This window comes from Ambystoma mexicanum, chromosome 3p (assembly GCF_040938575.1).
Source record: "Ambystoma mexicanum isolate Mex_15411 chromosome 3p, UKY_AmexF1_1, whole genome shotgun sequence".
NCBI classification, from domain to species: domain Eukaryota; kingdom Metazoa; phylum Chordata; class Amphibia; order Caudata; family Ambystomatidae; genus Ambystoma; species Ambystoma mexicanum.
Genome location: NC_090925.1, coordinates 377021576 through 377048721, shown reverse-complemented (window position 1 = coordinate 377048721; position 27146 = coordinate 377021576). Strand labels below are relative to the sequence as shown.

The window sequence follows — 27146 nt, the reverse complement described above, 5'->3', positions numbered from 1 at the left end:
GAGGAGAGAAGACCCGGAGGAAGTAGAGAAGGTATGGGGTAAGGGGTAAGGGGTTCAAAGTGAGTGGAGAGAGCGGTAGCCGGCATAATGTCAGGATTTTTCAATCAGTTTTGCAAAAAAACGAGACAGTATCCACCCGACTCCCAAATGCTGGGATGAGGTTTTTAAACTTTAAAAGGGTCGGGATTCTGGGGCGGTTCTGGCAAAACTGGGACCTCTGGTCAACCTACCATGATGTCATACAAGTGGCTGGCTTTCCAGTCCGTGCCTTACAGTTTATCAGCTGAAACCTTTTGCTATACCGCACTAAGTGTTTTCCAAAAAGGAAGCAGAATAATTTAGCACCACTTTTTCCTGCTTTTACTATTGAGAATGTGGCAAACGGAGTTCAGTCAAATCCGTGTAATTGAAAAAAAGATAATCCCTAGGCAAAACTTAAACAGTTATTTTTGAATGTGCTTGCGGTGAAATTTTAAATGAAATGTAGTTTACACATTTCTTTAAAACAGTCTGACTAATTTGTGCTGTAATACAAAGTTTTCCGACTATACAATTGGAAAGAATCTTTCACGCTCCATTCCCTATTACCTACAACTGGTGCAAATGTTAACCTGGGCGTAGGCTTGTTTTGGTTGGCTACGCAGAATGTGGTTATGTTTTTCTCAGGGAGAACAGAATATAAGTAAATTCAGATCAGAGTACAAGGACACAAGGCATATTTTACTTTGTTGTACCAGGCACCAAGTTTGATTTGGATAGGGTATACAACACTAGACTTGTTTAGGATTGGGAGAGTGGAGAGGACCAGGTGTTTTTTGTATTGGGGAGTGGGACACCAGGCACCCACTTGAATTGATCTAGAAATTACAAAAATATTAGTCAACAAAACGTATTTTGAAAATATTTGTTTCAAGCTCCCTTTAATTTTATACACCGTATACAGATAGAGGTCTGATTAGATCTCACCTCTGTTTATGTTTATCTTTAGACCACTGGTTACCACAGAAGAAGATATTTTGGATTTAGATCTACACATGTCACACAAGAACAGAAGACCTCTGGACATTTTAATGATTTTCTTAAAGGTGATTTATCAAGCTTAAGCTGGAGCTATACTTATGGCTAAAGTATTATACACACACAAGTACTTTTTTGTGTTAAATTACAGTCATCTTCAGAAACACAATATCCCCTGAAGAAGAGCACTGAAGCTCGAAACCCGTAGTTTTTTCTATTAAAGCAATGATTATGAAGAAAGACAGTGGGCCTCATTACGACCCTGGCGGAAATCGAAAAACGATAGCGGAAATGTAATACCACCATCGAATACCGCTCGGTGCGATTATGACCCGTCACCGTAAAGTACGATGCCATTAGCGACACCGTAGTGAACGCCAACGCTAACTGCACCAAGTACGCGCACGCGCGCCATGCAAAACCGTAATTACCTCCATGGCGCAAACGGTACGCGAATTCTGACCCCAGCAGACATTTACTTAACGCCATCAAGCATGGCGGAAAGTACCATTCCGCCATGGTGAGAATTACGGCATCGTGAACCAACCGTAAATGGCCCTACTGAGTGCCTGTACACCACTCCCTGCCCACATTGCACAACTCCTCGTAGGTGCAATGAAGTTACACAATGCAACCAGTGAAATGTACAAGTCACCCATGCATGCCAACGAACAAATGAATGTAGGGGCTCCAAGTGCCTTGTGAGTGGCCATCCATATTTGGCATGTCACCATTGCCGTACTGATGCAGCACAGGCATGTGAAGGTTCAAGTACAGCAATATGAACTGAAATATGAGACAAAACAACAACAGGCCCCCATCGCTTGACACCAGTGTAAGGCAACATTCAAAGCAGTATCCTGAGGGAGACTGCACCAGCCCTGTACTCTTGCCAGTAAACAAAACAACCATCAGCATAAGCATGTACCACACAAGTTGGCAGAGTGACTGAGCAGCCAGGCTCATCTCAAGAGGGGCCAATGGGAGCTGCAGGGCACAGATGGCACGAATACAGAAGCTATTCCAATGGACATGACCTCAGTCTCCCTCCAAGAAACGCACGCAAACACAGGCACCTGTGACCAGCCATTTTCTGATAATCACATCATTCCACCAATCCACCTGGCTGACCGGCATCTGTTACACAAAAGCTAATCCCCCGCCCCTGAGCATGACATCATAAAAACAGTCATAATGGCAGCCCCTATCCCTGACCTTACTGGGCTTCGTAGGCAAACGCGGCCAGTACAGTACCACGCAACTATACTCAGAAGCCGGAACCCAATGCAGATCTACTCACAATACATCGCTCCACAAATAGGAATATGCTACATTACTTGCAAAGAATAACGCTACACGGTTAATATCAGAATAAAATTTTAATGCACATCAAATTCACCAAGCCCATACAGCTATTAGGTCATAAACCCCAAAATATTTTCATTACTGTGGGCTGCATCCGCAATAAATGACCAGCTTCTCCTTGTGTGACGCCCTGTTCCTTCATGGTACACAGGGGCTACATTCACGTTCAAAAAGGCAACATGGAAGCGCCTAGAACCGCAGGTCCGTCCCATTAGGTAGGCACTAGTCCAGCTGAAAGGTTGATATGTTGCTCCTAGCCACTAGTACTGCGTTAGGGCATGTGGCCCATTGGCGATCGTCCCATAAGATCGTAATGGTGCTCCACTGATTAACTCGAAGCAGCAGGTGTCGGGAGTAAAAGCCATCTGCAGGAGTGGCATACAGATGGCAGCGGCAAAAGGGGAGGAGATACCTGTCACCCAAATGAAATGAAAAAGAATAGTATGGGCATCAGAACTTCATTTGTATTACTCACTTCAATGATCACACTAAATCTACAGCCATATGCATGCTAGCCCACTCAAAAGGATTATTTCCACCCAAAAATCACTTGCCAATCATAACAATATAAATCGAGGTGAAAACACTATTACAAACGAGTGTTTGTGTGCATGCGTCTGTTAAAACAGAATCCATTAGATGGGATTAGTAACGTGCATAGACACAAGTGTTGGAAGGCGCGTCGAGACAGGGAGGGTTCAACAAGGGCAGATAGACGATGGTCCCACTATGGCAGCTCTGCATCACATAGCGCAGGGGAAGGGGATAGAGTCCAAAAAGCCATGTACATGGCAAACTCTCAATTAAATCATCTGTCCATGCATCCATACATCATTCCCTCATCCCGGTATAAAAACGCCTGATTATTTACTCACATAACATTTGAAATTTCCATTGAGTCTGTGCGTAATGCAGTCTGCAAAATCCACTGTGCTCCAGGCCGGAATTCTAGTGTTGTGAAGTAACATGTATTTGGGAACGTCCTGCCTTATCGTGCACTACGCTATTGCGCATCCCATACTATTCATATCAATCATTGCATTCTCGCCATGGCCCCTGTCCCAAGGACATTAAACAATTGAACGTTATATTTGCAGTCAGACCTGTGGGCGTCTCCTCGCCGCTAGCTGAAAACCGAAAGTGCTGTCCTTCGAATTCCTCATTTGCAACATCACGTCGAACAGGCATCTGTGACCGCTTGAAATCACAAATTCATCCATGTAGTGCGGCAGTGTGTGAAAATGGCAACTGGCTTCACTCACAAATGGGACGCCCCGCCCGTCGGTGAACCTCGGTACAGTGCTCGCCCAAAGGGGATTGCAGCTGGCACAGGTGGAATGAATCACCACAGGTGGAGGCTACACAGCCTGAAAACACATAAATTGCACACCCAACCCCCTCCCACAACCACACCCACTCCAAAATGCTACCGGCAGGACTAGCGATGTTGGCCCTGGGGGACCTGATAGCACTGCAAGTACTCCAACTTCAAGAAGAAGACGAACACCAACTACTACAACAACCGGCCGCACAGAGGAGACGCAGGTGGAGGAGGAGGGCAAGGCAGGGCCAGCAAGGCCCACCAGCACAGCCACTACCACCACGCAGGCAGCCCGCAATCCCACGCCTCCGAGCTCATCCGTTCAACCTCACTGCTGAGCAGATCCACACCCTCTACCGTTTGGACCGGGACACCATAACCGCCATTGTGGACATGACACACGCTGACCTTGTGAGCATGGTAGATAGCCCAACCGCCATCCCACCCCTACTGAAGGTGGTGTCTGTACTCCACTTCCTGGCCACAGGCACCTACCAGCACACAGTCGGACAGTTGCATGGCATTTCACAGCCACTGTTCTCACGGACACTATTGCAAGTGCTCGATGCCCTCCTGAAGCACGCAGACGACTACATCTCTTTACCACGCTCGGAGCAGGAGATTACAAACACAAAAGTGGGATTCCATGCACTTGCCGGCATACCGGGTTGCATTGGTGCCATCGACTGCACCCATGTGGAATTGGTTGTCCCACATGCCATGGAGGTCCAGTACCGCAACCGGAAACAATATCTGTACAAATGGTGTGCGACTCCAACAGGATCTTTACACATTGTTGTGCCCGATTTCCTGGATCAACCCATGATTCTATGGTCTTGAGGAACTCTACAATACCACGCTACATGGAGCGACACGCAGGGAACAGATCCTGCCTACTCGGTGAGTCTCATTTCATGCATGATAATGTGGGGTATGTGATGGGGCAATGACCTGGCAGGAAGGGGGGGATGCGTACGTAGCAATGTCATTCCACAAACATCCTTTATTGTCCACATACAGGTGATGCCGGGTATCCACTGAAGAGATGGCTCCTTACACCACTCCGGAACCCACAGAACCAGCATGAGGAGGACTACAACCATGCCCACTCACGTACCCGTGTAGTCATAGAACAGGCATTCGGCCTACTGAAGGCTCGTTTCCGCTGCCTCAGCAGGTCTGGCGGGGCACTCCTGTACCGCCATGAGAAGGTTGCAAAGATAGTCATGGCATGTGTCATGCTACACAACATGTGCGTACGTAGAAATGTGCCCATGCCCCCTGACGCAGAACTGCAAGCACCTGAAGATGGTCATGATGAGGCTGGGGATGTGGCAGCACCTCAAGGAGTCCGCGAGGCACAGGAGGCCCGTGAAATTCGTCAGAATATCATAGATTCATGCTTCTAGCACTCACGCCTGGTGGCTGATACATGGACACGGGACTTGTGGCACTGTGTGTGTCTGGAACATGCACAAGTGGACTGTACGCCTATAAAGGCCTCGTACACAAAGATCAATGTCCACACATCTCATTGGATGATTATGTAATGTTTATAGCATATGTGAAATTATATTACACACCCCATCGACCCGCCACCCACAGAGGGGCTGATCACCTCATGTTGCCTTGCCACAGGGCTTGTGGGGGATGGCCAGTCGTCGTCTTGTGGGTGCCCCTGCGTGGTATCCTCATGGTGTACGGGATGAAACAAACAGGGGGATTGAGACAGGTCATGGATGGGTCCTACATCGACAGCACCGTTGTCTGTGTCGGAGCATGCTGGCATTAATGCAGTGTCACCCATGGTGCTGCTGCCATCAGAAGCAGTGCCTTCTGTGGCATCCATTGGGGGGACCTGTGGTGCTGCTGGTGTGGGCATGCTGGCTGCTGGGGTGCCTGTTGAAGTCCCCTCCTGTGTGCTGCCACTTGATTTGTGCTGCTGCCGTGTCTTGATCCGTGCAGCTGAGGTGGAGGGTCTTTGGCCGTTGGTCTTGGCCCTCTTTGCAGGTTTGCTGGTAGGGGTGTCCTGAAGCTCGTCGTTTGAATCGGACCCTGTGGTGGAGTAAAGGAGGGCGAGCGTTATTTATGGGTCTGTGGAAATTTGAATGGCAATGTATCACATGCATTGGGGTGGTACCTGAGGGTGATTTGGGTCAGGGCCTTGGAGGTGGTTTCATTTTTGTGTGGATTGAGGATGCAGTTGTTTTGCAGCCTGCAGTTAGGGTGTGCATGCTGCACGTGTAGAGGGTGTTTTTAGGATTTTTGATTGTTAATGTATTTAATGTGAGTTTTAAAGTGCGCTATCAGGCCAATGTATGTGGACGTTCTCCTGGATATGTGTTTCTGTTGCACTATGTGGACACATGGTACTTCACATGATTGGACATTGTGGATTTAGCATTGTTTTATTTGGCCCACCTACCTGATTCTTCGGATGTCTGCACTCCTTTCTCCATCCCTCCGACTCCCTCTATACTCTCCATTCCAATGGTGGAGGCACAGATTTCTTCCCAGGGGGTCAACTTGATGGGTGATTCCGATCCTCCCCCGGTAGCTGTGGCAATGTTACGGTTGGCTGATAGTATGCTCCGTACGCGTATCCGCAAGTCGTCCCATCGCTTTCTGCATTGCTGTGGGTTGCGGGGTGCGGTCCCCACCGCACTTACCCGCTGTGCCACCAGGGCCCATATGGCCTTCTTGTTCGCAAGTGCCGTCCTGGTCATTTGCGTCGAGAAGACGACGGCAGCATTCTCCTGGAGGGTCTCTGTGAGCACGGTGAGTTCCTCATGGGAGAAGTGGACCTGCCGCTTGCGGTCGCACGCTTTTTTAGCAACTTTTCCCATTTTGATTGTTTTAACTAGGGTGGCTAACGGGTTGGGATGTGTCTCAGGGTCGGATTTTTGATGGTTGTGTTGGGATTCTGATTTTATAGGTGTACGGCGTGCTGTTTCCCGTTCCGGCCCCATGTTTTTACTTCCGTTTCCGTATATTTACGGTCACCGTATTTTGCGATTACCGCTCATTACGGTGACCGCTATGATGGGTGGCGGAATTGCACCTAGGGCGCCGTACGACGGCGGTGAGGGGCGTTTTGGGGACATTTCCGCCATCGCGGACTTTGCACTTCCGCCATGGCGTAATGCTCGTGCCCGATGGGTCAGAATTAGCCGCACTTTACTCCATCGTGCAATGGCGGAAACGCTATTTACGCTATAGCGGTCAGGTCAGTTACTTTCCGCCAGGGTCGTAATGAGGGCCAGTAACTAATTGGAATTTATTGACAAACATTTGATTGCCCAAATGCTTAAAAATGTAATAACTATATTTTCAATAAATCTTCGAATTTGTATTTTGGAACATATCCTTGACAAAAGAGTACAATTGTTTGGCTGAGTTTCGGCCATTGATGGTTTACAGGGGACGGGAGTTCCCACAGTTTGGGAACTTAGTTTTGGGTTAAACATTGGTATTGAAACATAATTCCTTACTAGAAATAAATGGCCTAAGCTCTTTAGCCTTAACATTTCATTTGCACATGGTTTGCATAAATATTTAAAGCAATATGAGAAAGGCTAGGTAAATAATTTCTCTTTGAGTTAGCGATACTATCTCATTCCCAAGGACATAGTTCCATTGAAATCTTTCAATCTACAAAACTGCCACTTCATTGCACAAATGAAACTCCTGGTTAGCCTTGGGCATTGACCTACCCCGCACTTTACTGCTCACCAAAACAAATAACGAAACCCATTATGTCATGTTGTCAGGCATCAGGCGATGACATCGCTAGTTTCTGCAGCTGTGCTGACTGCAAAGGTTGTGAAGTTACTTATTTACTCGTCCTCTGGCTTCTGAAACTCACAGCAAAGTTCACTTTGCAAAAAGCCCCAAAAACCATGTTTTTGATTGATTTGTAAAGAACCCACTTTATTGAGTTTCGTGAATTCCACATGTATTTGTATTAATGTGCATGTATATGTTTACATTTGGTGGGTTTAACATTTTATCTTTCTGTGTGCGTGCAAGTTAAGATGTATCGATTCTCAACAACAGTAACACTAAAGTAACATATTCAATCCATAATTTACTACACTTCGATAGATATGAAATTGAAACATTGCACCCAGTTTGCCACCACCCCCAGTTAATAGTACGGTGCGCACAACATGAACTCCTCGTAATAATGGGGACCTTTCCTGACTACCCCAACAGGGGTGGGTTAGTGAGGGTAGAATGATAGGATTGGTCCAGAACTAGGAGAAACTTGCGTCTGTGTGTGTTGGCTTGCAGATGGGTTGATTGCATGCACTGGCTTGTTGTATCAGTAGTGGTGAAGCCCAATGCCTGGGTTGTTTATTGGATGTTATGTTGGGTGTGTGTTTGTTTGTTTAATGTGTAGTTTGGCTAGTAGTTTGATTGTGTGCATTGGCTTGCTGTATCCGTAAGAGGAAGGTCCAGCATCTGCGTTTGTTGGATGCAGGTGTTTATGTTGTGTGTATGTTTTGCCTGTTTTGTGTGTTTCATATGTAGTTTGGCTGGTAGTTATGTTTGTGTGCACTGGCTTGTTTTATCCACAGGGGTACGGTTCAGTGCCTGCAATTGTTTGCTGTATGGAAATGTTGGTGTGTGTTTGTGTGTAGTTTGACTTGGGAGGTATGTTGGAGGGGAGCAGGAGCAGGGTGGTCAGTAAATTGGCTGCTCTCAAAGTTCTTCCAAGTGTGCCTGCAGAGTTCATCTAGCTGCAACTCCTTGGTACCCTCCAATTTTCGAGTGCAATACACTGGCTGCCCCACCACCCCTCCGAGTTCAACCCACTAGGCACTCCCACAAATTTCTCTAAATGCAAAACATTGGCTTATCCCACTAGCCCCTCTCTGTGCAGCATGAAAAATCAGGCACAAAGTGTGCTTCTGGGTGCAGCAAGATTCAACAGCTAGTGTGATGCATAGCTACTCTTCACAAATCTATCTAAAGGCGTGCTACAATACGAAATTCCAGATGCTTTAGAAAAATATGGAGTAAAGTAGACTCCATCCAAACAAACCCTAAGGGGTGCCCAGAGTACAAAAGATTTCCATTCGTTCATGAGAGTCAGAAAAAAACCAATAGTCCAGCAAAAAGTGCCAGGGGACTCAACAGGTGAGGAGAATATCACACAGGATGGAAATTCTACCTAGCACCCCCCACTCTCCCAACTGTCTAGGCCAAAGCCTGAAAGAAGACCATCGAGAGGGTTTGATCAACTTATTTTCTCTCTCAAAGGGGCTCTAATTGCTCTCTCGATGAAGTTGAAGCTCTTCTTTTAATTGTTCTCTCTAATTTCTCGAAACATCTACCAGTAACAGCAAAGGTTTGGGCAAAGAATTGCATGTATTCATAGTGATGAGCTCCTGCCATCGCAAATTTTCATTTGATCTCTTCTGGAGGGAGAAACACTGCCCTCTAGCATGCCTCAAAATGTAGACTCGCTACTAGCCATTAGCAAGTGATAATTGACTCTAGGGGGAGTATGAAATTGTGTGCTGCATGCATTTGAAGAACTAAGACGACAAGTAACTATTTTTTGCTGGCTAGTAGCTTGCAGCTTGACGTTTTTACCCCTACCTCTGGATTCTGCAAAGTATTTGTGGGGGCTAATCCAACATAGCAAACTGCATATTTAAGCTTGGGACTAGCAGTCATGTGGTCAGAACCAGTAGGGCCTAGACTTCTAAAGGAGGATCACATTCAAGAGGATTGGTAGTACATTCCCTTGAGGCTCTTCTATCCTCAATATCTTTGCGGCTTCTGGCTAGCAAGGACAGAAGTCTTTGTATTCTCCTTAACAAAAGGATGGACATGAACTCTGGAATTCTGCCTCCAGTTTGTTTAGCAGTTTTCCAATCAGGCGACCAGATTCACTCCCTTTCTCTCTAATTTCTTATTTACCTCCCTTTTGCGTCAGTTCTGATGATGTAAATCCTTGAGCAACTTGACTGCTGACCAGATCCAGTAGTGGCACGGGTAATGGGAGAAGACAACCCTTGTGTCTTATTGTTAACAGTGGCGCCCCTGGTCCGCTTGCACAGTATTAGAAACTATGCATGGGTTCAGTGCCCAGTCCCCATTTGTGCTTAAGCATCACAGCATTTTATGGCAGTTACATAGTCCCAGCTCATCAGTGTTACCAGATGGTACGGGTGTGTGCAACTGGACAATTGAGAGGACTGGGCAGAGTAGGGGGAGTAATGGTGGAAAAACAGACAGGTTACCCCTTGGAGTTGCAACCAGCATTTTGAGGAACACAACAAACGTAAAAGTGCAAACTAAGGACAAGGACTTTAATTGACACCTCTATCCCTCAGAACTGTCACTCAAATCTAAAAAAGTTGCACCAGAGGCGCTGTGTAGTCCCCTGCACCGCTATAGCCCCACATCCCTTTCCTGCCTCCGCCCATTTTATCAGGGGCAAAGACAAAGCTGGAAAGAGTCCTGCCAGAAGAGAGCTTACAACCATCCACCATCTGTTGCCAGGATCAACGCACCGGTAACGATTACCAACCACCGCAAACAGCTCAGTGAAAGGTGGCAGAAAACGGCCCCTTTCAGCAGGGCACATCAACAGCGCAGTGAACCAGAAACGCATATCAGCCACCAGAACAAGGATTTTCATACCACACAGGACATGCTCTGGATTGGGGCAGGATATATGGAATGTATTTGATTGGGGGGGCACAAGTCACTCTGTCATTTCTTAAGGCAGGGAGAGGACACAGGTGTATTATGGACTATGAGAGTAGGACACAGTCATGTTTTGGGTGGAGGGCATCATGTAGCACTACTAAATCTGTACATAATTCTGAAACAGCAAGTCACTGTGGAGTGTTGTGAACTTATCAAGGCACTTGTCCTTTTCCCAAATATGTTTTCTAATTATTTTTTGTTAACTGGAAACGCTCAAGTTTACCATCACCTCCCCCTAAATCTGAAACTCCATTTCTCACTTCCCTCTACTCTTAGTATGGCTGTGTACTGCTGTAAAGGTGACCATGTCTGACCCACTTCAGCTAGTTTCTGTATGTCTACATGGCCTCATTGCCCCTGTTGTGACCATGTCACAGGACGGCTCTCGCATGGCCCTACTCCTTTCTGAGTGCCTCTCTTTTCCTCATTCTACCCATTTTCATAGCTTCCTATTTATTTATGATTACATTTTAAAGCGCACTAAGCCCGCGGGCATCAAGGCACTGGTTACAGGACAAAAACAATTATTCCGTTGAAACAGTGGTGGATGGTGGTGCTTGAGGGTCGTGAACCCTATATAAAGAGCCAGGTTTTGAGGTGTTTGTAGAAGGTTCTGTACTGGTGTTCAGATCTCAAGGCCAGTGGTAGGTAGTTCAAGAGTTTGGAACAAGTGACCAGGAAGCTTGAGCCGCCCGCTCTGGCTAGTCGAAATCTAGGTGTCATGAGACATGGTGAGCGTAAGCAGAGCGTGTGGTTTTTGCGATTGAGCTTTTTAAAATTTTTGTGAGAGGTATGGGGGCAGAGTTGGAGAGGCATCTATGGGTGATGGAGAAGGTTTTGAAGGTGATGCGTTCACGTATAGCGAGCCAGTGAACGTTTCTTCTGGCAGCTATGTGCTCTCTCCTGGGCAGGTTTAAAGTGGCTCAAAGAGCGTTATTCTGGATGATTTGTAGTTTGTTAATATTTGCATGGAGGTGCCTGCAAACAACTCATTGCAGTAGTCCAGTCTGGATCCTATAACAGCTCGGGCGATGCTCAGGCAGCTGTTGGGGGATAGGAACGGTCTGCTCGCATTGATGTGTTTCGATGGGTGGGTGGCTGAGGAGGCAATAGCACTGACCTGTCGTGTTATGCCGAGAGTGGCATCTAAGTGAACACCACAAGTTTTTACTGCTGGGGAACCCTTCTGGGTTTTTTGCCTTTATCAGTACATGGTGATAAAAAACTGTTCTGTACAGCTCTGTGCTGTTGCACGCCACACTTTTCAATCAGTCGCACCACCCTGATGCGCAGATTTGCATGACAGTCTTTCTCCACTTTCCGTTCATCCAGTGCATAAAGCCACCGCGTACAGTGGTGTGTATCAAGTCTGTCTATGTGGCTCAAATTAAACTCCATCTTTCTGCCTTTGATTGATCTGTTCCCGTCATTAAATAAAACCATGGTGGTCCCAGATGACGAATGCACCGTTTGCTTATTAGCAGGGTTTCACGGGTCTACCAAATGCTTAGGGCTTAACCTTTTTCTGTGCCAATAAGTGATTAGGCCCCACGGACAGAGTGGCTTGCAAAAAAGCACGACATGCAACTCTAAGAAATCATATGTGCACAATATGCTCCTTACTGTGCAAGCCTTCCCGTGCAGAAATACACCTGGCAGAGCCCTACACTGCGCGGGCGAGACCCGCAGGGCGTCTTTTTGCTGATTTGCTGAGAAGATTGTTTCTAGGATTGATGACACGTCATCATTGATGCCGGAAGATAAGCTGCACTATAGCATTTTTTCCCTAGTTTGACAGTATTTGGGAGTTATTGAGCAGGAATGCTGCACATGACAGGTGGCACCAGCATGGACTGCCGATTCCAGCATCAAGAGGGCGACCAACCACCTCCAAATCTGAAACAGACAAACAAGGGCCGTTTTTTATGCTGTAGGAATTCCTACATTTATGTTTATACCATTGTTGTTTGGTGAAAACCCGTTATATAAGAATGGACCCAGAAGATGTCCTGTCTCTTGCAATATAAGTTTTCTTTATATTTTGATGATTAGAAAATGCTTAATAAACCAGTATCATGAGACTGTAAAATAGAAAAAACTGCTCGGTCTCATAGGTTACTTGTATAGGGTCTTCAGTGGGAAATGAACCTTATCACAAAATCGCTTTTTTCTAATTGCTTTCAGAAAAGTCAAATCTGGTGACATGGACCTCTAGAAATGGACATCTTCCCGGTGGCAGAAGGGGAGAAGGTAAGGCCCTCATCTGGCACCAGTCAATACCATTTCACTTCTGCGCAGGAGGCAGGGGGCTCATCAGATCTGAGAGGAGCCCCAGGGGGGCACCTCCCCTAGCTGCAAAACATTAGTTTTCATTAAAAAAAATCTCATATATGTTATCGTTTTTCGTGCTGCTTATTTCAAATGAATGAAGACATTCGCACATCATTACTTAAATGCTGCGCCCAGCCAAGTGACCTTGAGTGTGGACTTGGATGTCCTTCCTTGATCAGAGGGTATCGCATAAGGCACGTTGCGTCTTGCAGGGTCTTACCTTTCATGGTTTTCAGAAGTTCCTGCTGAAGGGTCTCAGTCTAGTTGCTTGCAGCTGTGTGGGAGAGCGAGCAATTCTCCTGAAAGTACACATTTCATCTTGGAAATGCTTGAGGGCCAGCAGCTGTCACAGGTGTTGACATTATGACCCGCCCATTTGCAAAGCTCTGAACTCAACAGTATTATATACAGGTGTTAGACATGTTGCCCCACCTTCAGCTTTGAATTGAACTCGGTTGCAAGTGATAAATATTTGGAGGATTACTCCAGGAAACTGGTTCATTGTTGACTGACAATGGGTTAAGATAGGTGCAAGGTTGGAGTGGACATGTGTGCAGCCAGTGCACTTGCAATAGAGCACACCGACCATAACACCCTGTATGGGAACTGTGGGATGATCCCAGGCCAGGATGATAGGTCTAACCCTGGGACAAGCCAGGAAGAGGCTCTGAAGGCTCAGCTGACTCCACTCGTCCACAGGGGTCCATGAAAGCCCCGTTAGTCACCGACTGTGCCCTACAGGAAGACAGTACTAACCCCATATTGAAGGCCCTCCTACAGAAACCTATGCCACACGTGCTTGGACAGAGGTGCCACTTACCGTTTTCTCCCAGATGCTCCTAACACCCAGATTAAACACTGTTAGTGTCCGGCACTGTGTTCCTGTAGCTACCTGGCCTGGTGCAGGCTTCCCCAGGGACAGCTACTCACCCCTGACAGCAATAGCTCGTACCTCTACTGCCTCTCCAGCCCAGCACCAGAATCACACTTCTTGCCCTCAACAGCTCAGTGGGGAGGGAAACATGGGTACATCCTCAAGTTGCACACTCCTAAGCGAGTCATAAATTAGCCTTTTTAAAATGAAAAGAACAAGATTTCTTAAGGCATTCTTCCTTGGACACTTCTCGAAAAATAACAGCAACAATCATTCCCAGTCATCAAGATTTTTCTGAGATGTTAAGTTGTGCTTTTTTAAAAACAAGTTTGAAAATTGGGCTAGTTAGTATTTTCATACAAAAATGCATATACAAAGCACTTACCTCGCCCTTGGCAGTTAAGGGGTTATCTCGCCCTTGGGATTACCTCCCTGTTGCCAAGGACGAGATACCTCGTCCTTGGCACTTAAGGGGTTAATGAAACAGAAAACGTTAGAAGGCATTGAATGGCAAAATACCAAAATCATCAAAAAAGGCTGTGGCACTGGGGGGGGGGACCCATGGCAGTTAAAGGGTTCATTGAATTTGTAAAAATGCATCCTTGTTGTGGATTTGTTCAGTAGGGATGCAAAAAGAAAAGAGCTCAGTCTTTTTTTACCTGCCTTTTGTTCCTCTGTTGTATTTGTATTTTCCGAAAGAACAGGATGTTACTTCTTACAGAATTGATGTAGAGAGAAAACAGTAACAGAGGATGAAGGCAGTATTATTTGAACAGGCAATGAAGAGGGTAATATGAGAACATATACCAGGGACAGAATGGGAATGAATATTCTGATATTAACAGCATAGGGCCACTAATTACATAATTAGAATTCACATTGCATATTCCCGTGAGAAGAAAGCAAGAGAGATGGCATTGGCTGTCAGGGGAGAAATGTGAGGAAGTTGGGGGGCATCCTCAATCACCTCATCTCTATTCAACTTTGGTCCCCTACCACCCGCCTCCCGCTCCATCCTCTCGCCTTCTCTCCTTTACTTGTCCCACTCCCCTAGAATGCTTTACTCCTGGCCGCCCATTCCATTTATCAGTGGAGTTCGAGTTCCGTTTTGAACAGTTCCACTAATTAAAGGGATTTGATGGCTGGGAGGTGGGCATTCCAGATGAGTGGTAGAGAAAGTGAGTGAAATAGAAAGGACGTGCAGGGGATCGATGGATTGCAGAGAGGTAAGTACTGGAAAGTCAGAGCAGGAGAATACACTGAGATGCAATCAGCGACATAGTGGGGAGCAAGACCATGGATGGATTTGATATGATATATTTTATTTGTATTGCTCTTGTACACAAGTGTTTCAGAGAAAGGCAAGGGAGGGGAACAAGGGAGAACAAAAACAATGATCTTACTAGGCCCAGTGACATTGAGAATGCGCAAGTGCATGGGAAAGAGAAAACAGAAAAGTGCATGGAAGAGGGGAGAAGTGGAAAGTGTGGATCAGAGGAGAAACAGATAAATGTAAAATAAATAAATAATAAAGGCAATAAACGGTGGTAGTTCAGCCAGCATGTGGCAAGTGCTGGGTTTAAGTCAGTAGACAGGGTATGTCTGATAAGTGCAGAAAGAAAGGAGGGGGGACTGTATGGTACAGATACAGACCCCATTGCAAGGGGTGGCCAGGAGGCAGTGCAAGAGTGTGGCAGGGTGTATTGCTCTCCCCAAAGTGCACGGAAAAAACATAAATTACCAATGCAATTAGAGAGCAAATACTTTGAACTCAGACAGACACAATAACTCACAGCCACACACTCTTAGAAAATAATCAGCTCTTATACGGCTATTTATTCAAAGCTTAGAAGTACATAGAAATAACTCACAAAAATAATATGGACATAAATCACAGAAGAAGCAAAGAATTCAAAAGGAAATACATCACCGTGAGCGTAACAGGATTCCTCATCTCGCCCAGAAGCGGCTGGAAGACCCCGGGAACAGCCAGGCCGAGAGCACCACAGCTCACAGGAGTGCCGGACGTAAGCGTCCTTCTCCGGCTGAAGTCTCACCTGACCACCTCCGGGTTTCCGCATATATACACACTCCACAAAGGGGAGTCAATTCTCTGGAAATTGCACTTGCGCAGTTGATGAGCAGCCGTCGGTTGCCAGCTGGGTCAATCGAGAGCTACCCCCAAGAAGCAGAGTGCCTCCCTTCTCTAAAAACACGCTTCACGGAGAACAGTAGCAAACCATAACAAAGTTAGCTTTCCCAGCAGAAATGTCCTTCACCGCTTAACAGGTTTGGAAAGCATGTTTTTCTCAGCACCGTGAATCTAACACTCAGCAAAATGTGTGCAGCTTTTCACTGCAACATGAAGTAAATATCCATCATGGCTCTGAGCGCTCCCAGAATACACTGCGCACCAGTGCCATTTTAGTTTAAGCATAACACAGGGTGAGCAGGTACCTGGGCAGGGAGGACAGAGGGTGACCAGGTGGACAGTGTCAAGAGAGAAACAGATCGGCAGGGGAGAGGGAGGGCGAAGGCAGAAGCAAAGAGGAAGGTCTTGAGGTGCCTCAGGAACCGGAAATCATTCTCATCAGAGTGGCAGGGAGGCTGTTCCAAAGGGAGGCCCCAGCCGAAGACAGAGATCTACCCCCAGCTCGTTTCTTTGAAAAACGACTGACCCCGAGGGAGTTAGAGGTTGAGGAGCGAAGAGCTCGAGAGGGGAGGTATTTACGGAGAGATAGTTGAAGGTATTTTGGATCCAGGCCCCAGAAAGCCTTTTGGACAATGCAGAGGGTTTGAATTTAATCCTTGCATCCACTGGGAGCCAATGAGGGTATTTCAGAGCTGGAGAGATATGATCCCAGGGCTTAAGGCCAAGGACAAGTCTTGCAGTCCTGTTTTGGATTAGTTGTAAAGGGCGGAGAGTAGAGGCAGGAAGATTTAGAAGGCTGTTAAAATAATCCAACCAATGAGACAATGAGCTTCTGGGGGAAGGAGAGGAAGACAATAATTTATTCATTTAAAGATGAAGACCAGGAACTTAGAGAGTGATTTTGCAGGGATAATGAGCATGTTGTCAGTTCACTAAGGCAAGGGAGGTCTCTGCAAGTTGAGAACCGTGCATGTCACAAATTTGAGAACTTTGTTGAGGGGAGAAAAGGAGTAAGCTTGCGCAGTAGTCAAGTTTGCAGACCATTAGTTTAGAGGTTGGTAGGGTTTTAGTAGAGTACTGGTTGATCCTACTGTTTCGAAGGTTCACCCTTGTGATAGAAGTGGCCATGATGAACTACAAGAGTTTCTGGTTGCTGTCAAAGAAAACCCCAAGGTTGCAAGCCATGGGTGAGTGGATGAGAAAGTCAGCAGGAAAAAAAATGGGAGAAAGTGTGGGGCTGTCATTTGAGGCTGGGAAGAAATGTAGGTGAAAGCTCTGTCTGAGTGTCTTTCTACTTGTGTGTCTGTGTAGTGTTCGTGCTATGTAAGGGTGCAGAAGTATGACACAGGAGTGGCATACTTGTTGGTATAAACTTTTATTCAAAATGAAATAAGGAAATCCCCACCTGGGCCTATGACTAATAGGGGTTTCCCTACCTCAGCAAAAGACTACAGACTCTGTCAGGATGTGCAGTTGAAATCAAAAAAGTCAACCACACAGTGTCAAAATGTCTATTTCCAACCCTCACACTTATAACTAATAAGGAATAAAGGGACTTTCTGGTTCAGAGGAATGGCCCTTCTCCAAATTCCAGCTCTCCTCAAAAAGGCCAACATAAAGTTCCAGGTTTAATCAAAGCAAAGGTTCCAACAAAATGATCTCTAGGCAATGCCAGCGGGAATGACTCCCTTACCCTGGTCACAGTAATTGCAATGCCAAAAGGTTTCTCCTCTCCTGGCTCTCCATAAGTTCACAGTAACAAGAGGACACTTCATCTCCCTTTGCTTCTCCAGGTTCCCACAAACACCAGAGGCAAATGACTCCCTTCCCTTGGTTACAATGTTCACAGCACCAAGAGGACATCTCTACTCTCTTGGCTTCTCAGGATTCTTACAAACAGGACCAGGTGAAATAACTCTCTTCCCTTGGTTACAATGTTCATAGTATTCACAATATTCATTGCATCAGCTTCTTATCACCCCCAGCCTGCCTGCTATACTCTCCGGCCAGGCGCTAGGTCAGTCTTTCTTCCTCCAGCTTGGTCAAGGGTAATATTTTCTCTTTCCCTTATTTGCTCTTCCTGAAACAGCCAACCTGGTTGGCCCCTTCACCGAGGTACAATATCTTGGAAGACTGCCACACAGTTCAGCTGGCATCCCTGGGTCCCAGACCACTCTAGTTTGGCTTTTCACATATGGGTCCCAGACCCTTGTCTCAGGTTTTTGTCTTGTAGCTCAGCACCTTGTTGGCATGCTACTTTAGACTTCAAGGCCCTTCTGTATTCTAGTGTGGCTTCCCCAGTTCGATATGGGTCCCAGACCCCTGTTTTAGCTTTATAATATCTCTTAACTAGGTCTGGTTTAATATCCTGCCAGGTCTCTCTCTGTCTCTTTGGGGTGATTTTTCACCCCTTCCCAACCACAGCCTTTGGGGTCTCCTTGTGCCTTCCTGGTTCCCCACTTCGTACCTTTGCACCTGGTCCGCGAGGGTTCCGGCCCTCGGCAACACTGGTAAGCTTCTGCTGCTTCGCATGGGCTCTTGCGGTCTTCTCTCGACGAATTCCCAGCTGATCTCTTCCAGTGAGAGAGTCTCCTATTTTCCTTAGTACCCTGCACACTGCTGGCACTCAAGGGATCCCCCCTTCTTGGGAGGCACACTGGTCTTGGTTCCTCTAGTGAGGGAGACTCCAGCTTCCCTCAGTTCCCCACTGGCTGCTGGGGATCAAAGTTTCCCCCACTCTTTGGGTTTTGCAGTGGTCCACAGCCCCTTCTGTTCTAGCACAGGATTCCTGATCCCTGCTCCTCCAGGGAAGGCTTGACAACACTTCCTGCTTGCTCTAGTTCTACTCTAGATGGACCAATCGGAAACCAGTAACCACTAGACTGTTTCTTGTGGTTTTCAAGTGTGATCCTCATGCTTCAGCACATCTCACTCGTCTCAGTACTGATCTTGTGGGTCATTGGGGATCTTCTTCATCACAGTACTGGGAAAGAGTCCTTCACTTAAGGTAACTACTATTCTTCCTTATCCCAGTACTTTTTAGTGAAATGTCAAGGTGACCACAACTCATGAGCCTATTAGGAAAGGGGTTGTTCTTAGGTTTTGTGAGGGGTCAGAAATGAGAGGCAGACACAAAGTTGTAATATTCTCTACATCAAACATCTCTATCAAAACAAAAAGAGTTGGATGAAGGCCTCTCTTTCCCTATCCTAACGAGAGTTTCCCTACCTAGAAAACTAATGCTAAAGATCAGTCGGTGTCGAGTTGTCAAAAAACGTTCCTTCTGTCCAAAACACACTAATCTGACCCTCACACTAGAAATGTTCAACTAAGGTGCGAGTAAATATCTTAAACTTATACTTGGCTAAAAGTGTTCATAATCAAAACCAATAAATACATCCAATAAAAGTAACGTTCTCCAAGGAGAACTCCTTGTATCCAGAGCGTAGGTCCCTTCCCCTGAATTTAGGTAGAATGGTGAAAGGGTCTCCTCCAAACAATAATTTCTTGGGGATGGCCAAAAGTGTCTTTCAAACAGCGATTCTTTTAGAATAGCAAAAGTGTCTTTTCCAAACAATAATTCCTTTAAAATGGCGAAGTGTCTCTTTCAACCAACATTTCTTTCAGGATGGCTAAAGTGTCTCCTTCAAACAATACTTCTTTTAGGATGGTGAAAGTGTCTCTGGTATTCCTATTTACCATGTGCTTTGTAGAATATGTATGTTTCTCTATACAACTTCGATGGACCTCCTGGTGTACTCCCCTGCCAGGATTTCTCTAGTAAACTCTTCAGATGCCCTGGTATACTCACCTGCCAGTTAAGGTATCCTGCTACCAAATGTTCATATATTCCTTTTATCAGAACTTCAATATCTTTTAACATAACACAGTTGCACATAATTTCTGTTTGCTTGAGTTATGACTTGTTCCAACTTTCCCCGCATTGATATCCCATATATGGGGACTTCTTCAAGGTCCGCTGCTGTGCTTATTTCTTTACCATTTCTTTGATTAGGATTACACTTGATCCAACGTCCCCATATTGGCTTTCCATTAATGGAGAATTGTTCAAGTACTGCTTTTGTACTTCATTTTTTTCGGTATTCAAATATTCTATGTTTTGATGACTTATATGCCTGTCGGTACGCCTCAGGGTTCCCGATGGCTTTGAGTGAACTCGCCAGTTTTTCGTAGCATGCCCCATCCATGGCACGTCGTCTCGATGAGGCTTTCTCTCTGGGTCAGTCTCCGTTACTCTGCAGACCTTCCTCTTTCTCTCCCTGCAGCTTCCAGCTCTGCCGTCCCGCTTCTCACTGTGACCGGTATCCAAGACCGCTACCTCTCCATGCGATATAGTCTCCGGTAGCTTTGTTGCTGCTTCCGGTTGTTCTGTTGGTCCTCTAACGATCTCTGCAGCATCTCTCCTGCTCTCACACCACACTGCTAAGTAGCTCGGAAAATTGCATGCTGCTTTCTGGACTTGTCTGCCTTCTCGCTCTCCTATGGTGCGGACCTCTTGTGTACAGCTTCCTTCTCCTGCTCTCTCTGCAGTTCGAGTGCGAAAAGCATTTTTAAATGTCCCACGCACCCGTGATTTTTCCAAAACAGGTAGTCTGCTCATTCGGATTGGAGTTTTCTTCAATCTTTATCATTTCCTTCCTCGTCTTCCCAGTGCTTAATTTGTAAAAAAAAATAAGTGCCAGGGCCCAAATAATATTGGCCCCATAGTGCCAGGTGCACCACCAGCCCATCAGACTGCTGCTGCTCCATGTCACATGTTTGGCGCTGCAGCAACTGCTGCCACAGGCTAGTAGTGTGATGGATGGGAAGGACACACACGGGTCATTCATTACGTGTCCCTACAGCCATTCCCTTTTTAAGCACCATGGGTGCACTTGGCTGAAGCCCTGTTAAAACAAGCCTTGCCAAAGCCAACAGTTTTGGCCTGTGTGCATTACCCCTTGCTAGCCCTTTCTTGGTTTGTCTTAAAGGAGTGCAATTCCAAAAACCATGGCCACCTTACCGATGAGTATGCTCGTTACCGTACCTTGTTCTCTTGAACCAAGTACCCTTTCCAGCGGGCTTGCCCATTCCTATCCCTTATGGTCTGTTTGAATTGCACAGAAAGTGGTGGTTTTAAATAAATTAAGCATTACCATTGTTCCTATTAAACACCGTTTAATCCACAGCCTTGACAAAATCTATTATTCCACACTGTTCACTGGCCACGGAAGAGACGGCGAAGTCTCAAGTGTGCCTGGCAGTAACCTTAATGAAACCCTGCGCTACAGCGACCGTCATGTCTAACACCCCATCCATGTGTCGCTATGCCGGGCCTGCCACCGTGCACCTTCCAAATCGGGCTTCCTGCCAGGTGGGAAGTGCTGGAGGACACAGAAACCACTGATCAGCAAACGCAATATGGGGGGCCCCTCAAGGCAGACACATGCTAACATTATTTCCCGAAGTGGTGGCTTTAAAACGTGAAGTGTCAACCATCACGACTCCACCTATAGCACGCGGCTAACCCAGAGCGTCACGCAAACATCAGTTCCTTTAAAAATATCATCAGTTACCTAAAACGGCCACTGCGAGCGTCTGTCACCGGATGTGGAAAAGGACGCCCAATTGCTCTTATTCCTCCTGTGCACACAAGCTTCCCCTGGCACACCATGTGAAAGTACAAGCTTCCCCTGGCACACCATGTGAAAGTACAAGCGTCCCCTGGCACACCATGTGAAAGTACAAGCGTCCCCTGGCACACCATGTGAAAGTACAAGCTTCCCCTGGCACACCATGTGAAAGTACAAGCGTCCCCTGGCACACCAGGTGAAAGTACAAGCTTCCCCTGGCACACCATGTGAAAGTACAAGCTTCCCCTGGCACACCATTTGAAAGTACAAGCGTCCCCTGGCACACCATGTGAAAGTACAAGCTTCCCCTGGCACACCATTTGAAAGTACAAGCTTCCCCTGGCACACCATTTGAAAGTACAAGCTTCCCCTGGCACACCATTTGGAAGTACAAGCTTCCCCTGGCACACCATTTGAAAGTACAAGCTTCCCCTGGCATACCATTTGACCTGGCACACCATTTGAAAGTACAAGCTTCCCCTGGCACACCATGTGAAAGTACAAGCTTCCCCTGGCATACCATTTGACCTGGCACACCATTTGAAAGTACAAGCTTCCCCTGGCACACCATTTGGAAGTACAAGCTTCCCCTGGCACACCATTTGAAAGTACAAGCTTCCCCTGGCATACCATTTGACCTGGCACACCATTTGAAAGTACAAGCTTCCCCTGGCATACCATTTGACCTGGCACACCATTTGAAAGTACAAGCTTCCCCTGGCACACCATTTGGAAGTACAAGCTTCCCCTGGCACACCATTTGGAAGTACAAGCTTCCCCTGGCACACCATTTGGAAGTACAAGCTTCCCCTGGCACACCATTTGGAAGTACAAGCTTCCCCTGGCACACCATTTGGAAGTACAAGCTTCCCCTGGCACACCATTTGAAAGTAAACCTTTGTGTGAAAGGTTTGAAATCACAGCCACGTGCCCACGCGTTTTTTGCACACCTCTGTGTTGTGCTGGGCACAGCATCATGTTACAAATGTTTCCTTTTGCGGAACGACCTGTGAAAACAAATTGAGGAAGGTAGTGGGACTGTCCGCCATTTGCCTTTGCCCCAACGAAAAGGTTTGCGTTTGCCCCTAAACTGAAATTCCCGAAATTGCGAACGGTTCCTTAACTTGCAACTCACAACTTACCGGATGCATACGCTCATTACACATGCCAACAAATTAATGAAATGACTTCAGGACAAACTATTGCCGTGATTCCTTGGGGGAGGACCCTTGTACAGACGTGCTGCACCAGTTGACCACACTAAGTATGCCATGGGCAAATTTAACAAATGAACATGCCTCGCCCCTTGTCAGATGTCTCTCACGTGCAGTACCTACCAGCCGTATCCCACTAATAAATTCACCATAAATGACCGCGCTCCAAACGTGCAGCACCCGCTGACTACTCTTCATGCAACCAGCCGCCAAAAAAGAGTGTCTTGTTCTGCTGGCCTACTTTCCAGGTTCGGAATTCCAGTTTACCATCCAAACCCATTCTAGCCCGGAAATAAAGGAAGCGCCTGTCTGCCCAAGTCACGACGTGCTTAAATGCAAACATTTCGCATTATTCATGAGGGCTGGGTGCTAGTGTGCCTCGAAAGTGGGGCAAGGCTGTCAATCACAAAATGCTGCTACAAATCATGCATTATGGGTGAAGTACATGCCAATACAGAGGTGGGATAGGCATGGCATACCTGACAAATTTCATATAGAATTGTGCCCAAAATGATTGCACTTCGCAAAAGCACGCCACAAAACCTGCGAAATGGGTGTGCAGCCGCCATTCTACCGTGACCACTCTGGGCACAACTTACTAATGGTAAAAGTTTGAACAGGAATGGTCAAATCTAAAAGAAAGTCCACATTCCTACGGCCAAATGAGACTCCCCATCGCTATAATATAACTTGGGGACCCAGCGGTCCTTACGAGGCGTATTTGAACACCAACTTTACACGTGTAACCAGTTGGATTTAAGAAACCCAGCGATCGCCCAAAGCTAATTTCCTAGTTTTTAAAAAAAAAACAATTTTTATTAGTTTCCAAACAAACAATACACAATCAACAATAAACCAATAACTCCAACAGTACTTTGTCTCATCTTACAAGTTATGACGTATACTCAATGTCTACCGTTTCCCTTACCCCACCCTCCAACAAGCCTACCCCGCTCCATCCTCCTAATTTCCTAGTTGTATTCAAAACATATGATAATCCACATTGCATTTGTAGGGACAAATGCTTGGTATTCAAAAGTGCTATGCGGCTGCACAACACCCCCAAAACGCACGCAGCGGAGCTGCCGACTTTGGAGCAATTTTGTAGTGCTATTTCGTAGCTCAAGGCCCATGCAAGTAAACACGTGGCTGCCGTCGGCCCTACCCTTTTTAACATTGTTTCCCAAATTGACCCTGGCTGTACAGCGCCCGCCTTGTGAACAAAGTTGTACTACCTTCTTTACAGATGTAAATAAATGACATAATATTATCGATTACCAAGAATAGGCCCCAGGGTGACCACGCTGGACACACTTTACAATCAAACTCTCCCTTATAAGGAAACCTGTGGCCGCCATCGTCCCAATCCTTTCAAATGTGAATTTTCCGATATGAGTGCCCCCCCCTGAACACAACCCAATTACGTATTTATAAAGAAACAGCATGTGCCATGGATGTCCATTGCTGAAAACAGCATAGGCCTACACGTGCCGGTCGAAAGATGGTGATGCCCAAAGTGTACGCGGCCATCGCAATTTCAAAACATATGGGCTGGGCCACGACCAGGCATGCTGCACCCGGTCCCCTGGGTGCATGAAATATCCCCTTGAAGCACAAAAACCCGCCGCCGATAAAATAACAAAGCGAAACCCGATTTCCAGCCACGGCAGTTAAAAATGCATCCTCAGTCAGAGCCAGTCGTACATGCTCCGAGCTTGCAACAGCCCACATAGCCCCAGGTCGCCCCTTGTCCTTTTTAACACACGTTTCGTGTCTTCTATATCTCTTTTTATAAATACACACCTCAATTACAAACCCGCACCATTGCATCATAGATGCAAAAATCTTGGTGCCCAAAATGACGTACTGTATTTCAAACTATAGATCAAGGTTTCTAACTATCTGGAAATAATAGATCCAAGGAAACGCTCCCTACAGCATTCAGTTCAAGTGCTTTATTCCAAGTCCAAGCCAACGGGCGCGGGGAGCGGCCGAGCAGTAAAATGTGCTAAACCTCGGACACATCCACCACTCGCAGGCCGCCAAGCGGGGCCAACAACAACGGGACAACTCGCACAATTCTCACAACCAAAACAAAGCCTGAATGCGAGGCAAGCGGGGGGAGGGATCATGCCTACCAACAAAAGGTCCGCACGAGCCCACACCACCAAGAACAGGCCTGTTTCCTCTCCCTCCCCCACACTTAACTCCATACCGTAATTCGAATCTCCACGAAATGGCTAAATCCGGCGGGGGGCAGAAAGTTTAAGTTAAAGTGACTTACCGCGTTGTTGAGCAACAAGTGCCTGCCCCTGAGGAACTTAAGCTGAAACTAGGCCACACAGGGAACCACACGTGCAGGGCAGGCTCTCTCACGAGTCACTCACGCAACGCCTTAACTCGTGAATTGAAGGTGGCCTACATCTGCAACAACAGACCCACGTGACTCACCCACCCCCACACACACGGAACAGCCAATGAAAACTGTTCATTCTGTGTTACTGTACAGAATGTATCAAATACTGCATAATAACAGAATGTTGGTTTTCATTGGCTGTTGTTGTTGTGCTGTACTCCCAGGCCCAGCCAGCCAGCCATGGCCTGCAACTGCAAGGAGAGCAGCAGAGCAGACTCAGAATGATTTATGATCATGGAATAGAAACAAAACTAGTCAAAGAAATTGGAACAAACAAAGGAATTACACGTGCGCCAGCCGCCCACTGATGTTCTGGTCCCCAAAAAAGAGTGCCGGTGTTGGCCACCGGCAAACACCGGCACACATTAAGCACTGCATCTTCCTCGTCTCAGTATCTGGGGCCTTATGGGACTTGGAGTTCACATATTGTGTAAAGTTTCTATAGTTATATTGTTTAGAATTTTTATCTAAGAAAACATTAGAAACAGGAGATGTTAGCTTTGGATTATATGTATTTGAGGTAGGAAGGGTATCATGACTAGAGTGTTTTGCAAGAAGGGGTTTCTGGGTTTTCCTCAGAGGGATTTATGCAGCGACAACAAGCTATAAGTCAAACACATAAATATGTCCCGCCAGGAAATATTTTTAGTCTCTAGAAACACATTCTTTCAAATTATTTAGTGTGGTGGTGGCAGAATGCTAAATGTAATTCTGCTCAATCCTGCTCGTCCCAATCAAAGGCAGGTGAACTACAACTTTGTAAGCAACAAAAATGACAACTTAATCTTTCGGACCTTACAAATTGCAGGTTTCTTTATTTTTTGTAGACAAATTAAATAATTCAAGTTTTCAAACAAATAGACAAACACACACCTGTATTTTTTAAGTGTATAATACAATGACTATATGTGAAATAATTAACAAACATATAACAAAACACATGACTGGTTTCACCGAGTGTGGCTATCAGAAGCAGGCAATAAACCCATTAGGAAACGGTTTGTTCTTGAATTTACAGTCTGTATCCTATCACTATAATACTTGCTTTCTGACTAGACCTCTCTATTGGCCACTGCAAGGGCAATTTACCTAATCATGGAACATGGGTTTAGGTATAACACAGCTTGACATATTGTGACTGTGCAGCTACACTATTGTGTTACAAAAGTGCCCCAAAGGGGGCTGTACATTTCAGCGGCTGGATATTCGTATTCCGCCTTCATCAGGACCAAACAATAAAAGGCGACTCCTGAGGACATAAACGTGGGGTAAAGTGAGATCAATGTATACTGTGGTTAACTAAAAGAAACCACTGTGATCTTTTCTAAAAAATACACCTAATGCTCAAAGAAGAGTTCCTAGTGATTCCACCACCAAAAAGTAAGAAAGTACCAGGCAAAATTACCAGTAGTGAGTCATAGTCTAATGATACTTTTCTCTATATAGTAGGTCAGATGTCACCCTAGTCAGTGAACTCACGCTCTACAATCAAGGGGATTTGTAATAACTTGGTACCTGAAGCAACACCGGCACCAGCAGGTAAGTTATAAGTAGGGTTATTGTAGTATAGTTGCCAGGAACAACATTGGCATGTCCCCTCAAGCCAGCATATCTCTCAACTGTAAAACATAGAACCCAGCTTCAGAGCATAACATCCCAACACTCCACTCACTCCGACATCACCACATTCCATGTAACAGTGATGTCACCACCTCACCCTCCTTTCATTTCTTGAACAAGGAGCAATTCCACTAAAACCACCACCAAACAAACCCCTACATACACGTGTGGCCATCACGTAATGCACCACTTAACTAGACTCCACTGGCGACAAGAAAACTGACACCCGGAGCTCACCTATAACCCTCAACACTCCAAGATTTATGACACTAAGGAAATGTGCTTAACCACAAAACCATGGGACAAAACCATACCTACATGGCACCCCAAGAAATACCCTATCTGACTGTGCCACTAACAAATTTCCAGACACCCAAATCCAACTCCAATTCCACTCCTCCCTCTATAAACACAACAATGAGGAACCCAACGCAATCTAATAAGGGTTAACTCCTCCCGTAAACAGAACTGGAAAAT

At 46.2% G+C, this 27146-nt stretch overlaps 1 protein-coding gene across 4 annotated transcripts in view; it reads left to right on the top strand.

Moving 5' to 3' along the window:
- The window catches only part of PHACTR3 (phosphatase and actin regulator 3), a 1074680-nt gene that overhangs the window by 293808 nt on the left and 753726 nt on the right, over positions 1–27146 (top strand). For 2 of the 4 annotated variants that reach the window (XM_069651037.1, XM_069651039.1), the window contains exon 2: positions 12614–12679. The exons of the other annotated variants lie outside the window; for them this stretch is intronic. In XM_069651037.1, the coding sequence (XP_069507138.1) occupies positions 12614–12679 (66 nt within the window). The remainder of the gene's footprint in view (positions 1–12613; positions 12680–27146) is intronic. 4 annotated transcript variants of the gene reach the window in all.